Source organism: Sinocyclocheilus grahami, unplaced genomic scaffold (assembly GCF_001515645.1).
Source record: "Sinocyclocheilus grahami isolate Dianchi unplaced genomic scaffold, SAMN03320097.WGS_v1.1 scaffold2303.1, whole genome shotgun sequence".
NCBI lineage: Eukaryota > Metazoa > Chordata > Actinopteri > Cypriniformes > Cyprinidae > Sinocyclocheilus > Sinocyclocheilus grahami.
This window is the reverse complement of record NW_015507482.1, coordinates 28,474-34,447: the sequence shown is the minus strand read 5'-3', so window position 1 is coordinate 34,447 and position 5,974 is coordinate 28,474. Positions and strand designations below refer to the sequence as shown.

General features: G+C 39.8%; 1 protein-coding gene across 1 annotated transcript; it reads right to left on the bottom strand.

The window, feature by feature from the left end:
• Positions 1-324: 324 nt before the first annotated feature.
• On the bottom strand, positions 325-3,879 carry LOC107574667 (uncharacterized). The gene is made up of 6 exons (XM_016261105.1): positions 3,758-3,879; positions 1,625-1,758; positions 1,011-1,244; positions 727-822; positions 551-643; positions 325-464 (listed from the first exon to the last, which is right to left on the bottom strand). Exons 1-6 carry the CDS (start codon positions 3,877-3,879, stop codon positions 388-390), a joined length of 756 nt encoding a protein of 251 aa, XP_016116591.1. The 3' UTR covers positions 325-387.
• Between the last annotated feature and the right edge of the window lie 2,095 nt (positions 3,880-5,974).

Here is a 5,974-nt window from a genome sequence, read left to right as displayed (position 1 = left end):
CATACACACACACACATACACACACACACACACACACACACACACACACAAAAACTGAAAGTAAGAGAAAGATCAAACAAGAAGAATCATTTCACAGTCACATTTCTAAAAGTGCAGAAAGTCTGTAATTATTGTTTGGCACTGCTTTGTTTAAATTGTATCAATGCACTTTCTATGAGGAAAAAAAAACTAAGTTAAATTGTTTATGAGCTCATCAAAGGCTTTTGATTCATATCAGACAGACTTCAGTGTTTATTACGAGAAAATGCAATATCATACAATAGAAATGGTGTCTGAATTTTATTCGACAGCTGAAACCTGGATTTATGTGAGAATCTGTGAGATTATGAAGTTATTTCTCATAGATGTGATGATCTGCTGCTGCTCTCATGAATCTTCTGCTGTGTGTTCAGGTCCTTCTCTAAATCTTCTCATCCTCACTTTCTGATCTTCCTGCTTCTTTCCTAAAAGCATCACATCATCATCATCATCATCACACTCTTAATATCTGCATGTCAAATCCATAATGATGATGATAAACGTCTCTCACCTGACGTGTGTCTCATGTAGATGTGAAAACCTCCTAACAGACCCAACAGAACCATCAGCTGAAGACACCAGACCAGCACAAACACCACAGACACTGAACACACTGAACAACAACAATTAGACACAAAACAAAACCCATCCTTCATGTTTCCAGGAGTGTGTTTGTTAAACTCGTACCACATTCTGGTGTCTGTGTGCTGCTGGTCACTGCAGAGGTCACTGCAGAGGTCACACTAGAGGTCACACTAGAGGTCACAGCTGCAGTAGTTGGTCCTGTAATAAAACATCAGCACAGAATCACCTGCTTTCTCTCTGAACCACATCAACACAATTCACTGCTGAGATCAAGCTGAAACAAACTAGTAACACTTTTCAAGAATTAAGAGCCCAGTTAAGAGACTTGCATTATTAGTTGCTCTGGTTTCTATATGTATCTGGGCATTCACGTATTAAAATCTCACCAGGACAGGGTTTGAGTCTAATGGTCTTCTGTGCGTGACTGACGTGGTTCTTCACGCTGCAGCTGATGTCTCCATCAGTTCCCTCATCCAGATCAATGCTGCTGTTTCCAATCATCAGTGGATCTCCATTCAGAGTCCAGCTGTAGAGGAGCGGATCCCCCTCAGAGGAGCAGGACACCCTCATCACCCCACTGGAGGAGCAGATGATTGACACTTCCACTGAGCCAATAGGAGCTGGAGGGAGGGACACATCACAGTCACATTACTTTTTTCTAGACTCATTATGAGTCAATATCAAGACATTTCTTAACCAAAGTTTTTATCTGATAGCTGGACTCACTAAATTAAACACACAGCATAGGTTAGTCATGTGACAGCAATGCAGCAGATGACTGTTTGGTATGCAGTATACAGTAAGCAACATGTTGGTATTTCATTTTGAAAATGGTCTTAGTACAAGAAAAGTGCAGATGCTGTTGACCTTAATTCTTCCAGATATTTAATAATGAGCTGCAATAAAAACCTTCACAGAGATTCAACTGATTCATCTGCATGAGAGTGAGATCTTTGGAGAACATGAGATTGTAATGAGTCTGATGAGAGAGTTTCTGTACCTTCAACAATCACTTGAAGATCTCTAGATGTTTCTGAGCCGTCTGAGTCAACAAGTGTTAATCTGTAATTCCCTGAATCTGCTCTGATCACACGGTTTATTATCAGAGTCCCATTAATGACTGTCACTTCAGTTCTGTTAATATAAAGATCACAATCCTTCATCCTCATCCTGCCATTCTTTACTCTACAAACTGGGCCATCTGCTGTGTTGATTATTCTCTTACGTAACCTCAGGTCATATACACTATCATACAGCACCATCATCAGATTGAGTTTGTGTCCCAGAGCAGTGTTAATCTGTAATTCCCTGAATCACCTGCAGAACCGATCCAGACCTGAAGAACAAAACACACACACACACACATACACAAACAAACACACACACACACACGTACTGAAATCTACAGACATCATGAACTAAAATCAGGTACAACTTACACATTTACAAACATACAGAAGAACTGCATCAAACAAGCTCTTATTCTGATCTCACACATCTGATCTCCATTCATCTTCATCATAAACACAGATGCTCAACTCCTTTCTCTTAACTAACAGTATCATTTGTCTCCTGAATACTCCAGGATACTGAACATATTACTGGACAGTTTTAGTGTGTAATACAAAATAACTGTTCAAATAAAACATTTAAACATTCATAAAACATTAATTTCAATTTAAAATGTCCCTTTAACATTGGAATGTCAACTAGTCTGTATGCTCTTATTCATCTTAATTAGTGTTGGGTCGTTCTTGAACGATTCGTTCATTTTGATTCGCAACATCCTATAGGTTCTGTACTGGAATTAGTCAAGTAGTTCATCTGTTTCGAGTCTTCGGGTTTTTCGAGTCGTTCGTTCATCACGTGACAGCCCCATACGCTTAACCAATGCAGCTGAGCCGGAAAGAGACTTAATAATAATAACCAACTCTTTATTACCTTTGTTACAACATTCAGTGTTATGGAAAATGACCATGATGACAGAAATTCACACATTTATAAACTGTACATTTATAATTCTCTTTCCAATTTAAAATAAATCTACTTTTGATTTTCACCGTTGACTGATTTTGCAGACCAGACTGATAACTTCCGTGCGTCAATGCGGCAAACTTGTCACAGGATGCGTGGTCCTAATAGCGATGTATGACTGTTGTATCCGAATATATATGAACTAGCTGTTTTAAATATTTTTGTATTTAACATGTTAGTTTATCAGTATGTTTGAAAGTATATTATTTAGATTTGTGGTGCTTCCATAGGCTCCCTCTCTCTCGCTCGCGCGCAGTTTAAAACTCCAAATAGTTATGAAATAGCCTATGACAAGTACAGAGAGTCTCTCTCTTGCCCCCATCCACCCATGCACGATAATATCGTCTATCGGTGATCTCACGGACTGGCGATATGACGATTTGAAAAATTACCATATCGCCCAACACTACTCAGATCATTATCTAGTCTTGTGCAAACTTCATATAGCTAAAACTGTAAATTCTACTCCTTGTTACAAGTATAGTAGAACCATCACTTCTACCACAAAAGACTGCTTTGTAAGTAATCTTCCTGATTTATCTAAATTCCTTAGCATATCCAATACCTCAGAACAACTTGATGATGTAACAGAAACTATGAACTCTCTCTTTTCTAGCATTTTAGATACGGTTTCTCCTTTACTCTTAAGGACGATTAAGGAAAAGAGTCTGACACCGTGATATAATGAACACACTCGCACCCTAAAGAGAGCAGCCCGGAAAATGGAGCGCAGCTGGAGGAAAATAAACTAGAGGTATTTCGTATTGCTTGGAGGGAAAGTACCCTATCCTACAGAAAAACATTAAAGGGGTCATATGATGAGATTTAAACTTTTCCTTTCTCTTTGGAGTGTTACAAGCTCTTGGTGCATAAAGTTACAAAGACTAAAGTCTCAAATCCAAAGAGATATTCTTTATAAAAGTTAAGAGTCAACCACGCTTACCTAAAATGGCTCGTTCTAACACGCCCGTGTTCTAACAGTCCGTGGCGTGGTTGTGATTAATTTTCTAATTCCCCAAACTGAAAAGTGTTTGAAAACACCAAGTGAGTGCTTGGTGACAATGTTGAATATGACTCTGAGCTCCCTCATCTCTCTGACTTTGAGGAGAGCTCACTGAACAGGCCCATAATGAACTCCGAACAAGAGGGCTGTATTCCCACCTTCTTCTCTTTGCGGGTGGAGAAAGAAATGCCGGGGAATACCTGCGTGTCAGGTCGCATGCTTCTTCTGGCTCTGGACCTTGGGTTAAGCATTCATTTGCGGCCATGGTGGCTAAAAACCGCCCGTCATACCCCGAGGAGAGGAAGAAGAAGCATGTCCACTTTATTAGGTACACCTGTTCAATTGCTTGGTAACACAAATTGCTAATCAGCCAATCATATGGCAGCAACTCAATGCATTTAGGCATCTAGATGTGAAGACGACTTGCTGAAGTTCAAACCGAGCATCAGAATGGGGAAGACAGGGGATTTAAGTGACTTTGAACGTGGAATGGTTGTTGGTGCCAGACGGGCTGGTCTGAGCATTTCAAAAACTGCTGATCTACTGGGATTTTCACGCACAACCTTCTCTAGGGTTTACAGAGAATGGTCCGAAAAAGAGAAAATATCCAGTGAGCGGCAGTTGTGTGGACGAAAATGCCTTGTTGAGGTCAGAGGAGAATGGGCAGACTGGTTAGAGATGATAGAAAGGCAACAGTAACTCAAACAACCACTCGTTACAACCAAGGTATGCAGAATACCATCTCTGAACGGACAACACATCGAACCCTGAAGCAGATGGGCTACAGCAGCAGAAGACCACACCGGGTGCCGCTCCTGTCAGCTAAGAACAGGAAACGGAGGCTACAATTTGCACAGGCTCACCAAAATTGGACAAGCAACGTTTAAATGCCACAGCCTACCTGAGTATTGTTGCTGACCATGTCCATCCATTTATGACTACAGTGTACCCATCTTCTGATGGCTACTTCCAGCAGGACAATGCACCATGTCACAAAACTCAAATAATCTCAGCGTGGTTTCTTGAACATGACAATGAGTTCACTTTACTCAAATGGCCTCCACAGTCACCAGATCTCAATCCAATAGAGCACCTTTGGGATGTGGTGGAACGGGAGATTCGCATCATGGATGTGCAGCCGACAAATCTGCAGCAACTGCGTGATGCTATCATGTCAATATGGACCAAAATTTCTGAGGAATGTTTCCAAAACCTTGTTGAATCTATGCTACAAAGAATTAAGGCAGTTCTGAAGGCAAAAGGGGGTCCAACCCGGTACTAACAAAGTGTACCTAATAAAGTGGCCAGTAAGTGTATATGCACAAGGCAAAAGCAATCACATTTAGTTTAAAAAAAAAATGTGTACTGTACTTCTGTATAATAAATTATGAACTGAATGCACATGCAAACACAAAAGTCTGATTCTAAATTCCATACCGCACGCAACATGACAAGACAGAAGTGTAAACATCACAATGTCCTTGAAAGTTTCCAAACTCTCCCACATCTTAATGCAATTTAGTGGTCATAAAACAAGAAACAGATAGAAAGAGGAAAGTAAAAGCACTTGTCAATTTAAAGGAAAATGTGTACTACATTACTGTAAAAGAAAATGAGATGTTAAACAATTTTCTTCATGAGAACATGCATAGTCCAAGTCATAATATGACCAACTTTAAATGTGCATTCTAAAAAGTAGTAAAGGCTCAAAAGAACCTAGAGAGCTCCTTTAAAAAGAACCTACACTTTGTGAAGAGCTTGCTGTGGAGCCCATGAACACATCATGAACATTGGAGCAGCTGGTCCTTGCAAGTTTTTGCATAGCCTCAAAGGTGTGTTTCATATGCTTGGGGTAGTGGATGTTCACCATATACAGACCCATCAGGAGTCTAAATGCCTTGGGGACATCAGATATGTCAGTGATGACAAGATGTCCAAATGAGAGCAATGTTGGTTATTCCTTGGGAAGCACATCACATTGCTGTTCCTCAGTTACAATCAGAATGCCCTCGTCAATTTCTTTAACATCCTCAATTTCACTGGCTGGCTAGGAAAACACAAAATATTACATTACAACAACTGAACACACATACGTACATACACTATTAAAGTTGTGCACTTTGTTAAAAGGACAGCTACCAAAAAATGAAAATTGTCATTTACCCTCAAGTTGTATAAATTTATTTTATGATGAACACAAAGGAAGATATTTTGAAAAATGTTTTTAACCAAACATGAAAGTCAAAAGTCAGTGGTGCGCCTCAACTGTTTGGTTACAAACGTTCAAAATAACTTCCTTTATTAAACTTGTTA

Excerpts from the sequence above, each read along its gene's own strand:
- LOC107574667 (XM_016261105.1), bottom strand. The coding sequence starts at position 3,879 with ATGCGACCTGACACGCAGGTATTCCCCGGCATTTCTTTCTCCACCCGC. Across the intron at positions 823-1,010 it reads TAGACTCAAACCCTGTCCTG|GACCAACTACTGCAGCTGTG; the intron begins GTGAGATTTTAA and ends GTTTTATTACAG. Across the intron at positions 644-726 it reads CACACAGACACCAGAATGTG|TGTCTGTGGTGTTTGTGCTG; the intron begins GTACGAGTTTAA and ends CAGTGTGTTCAG.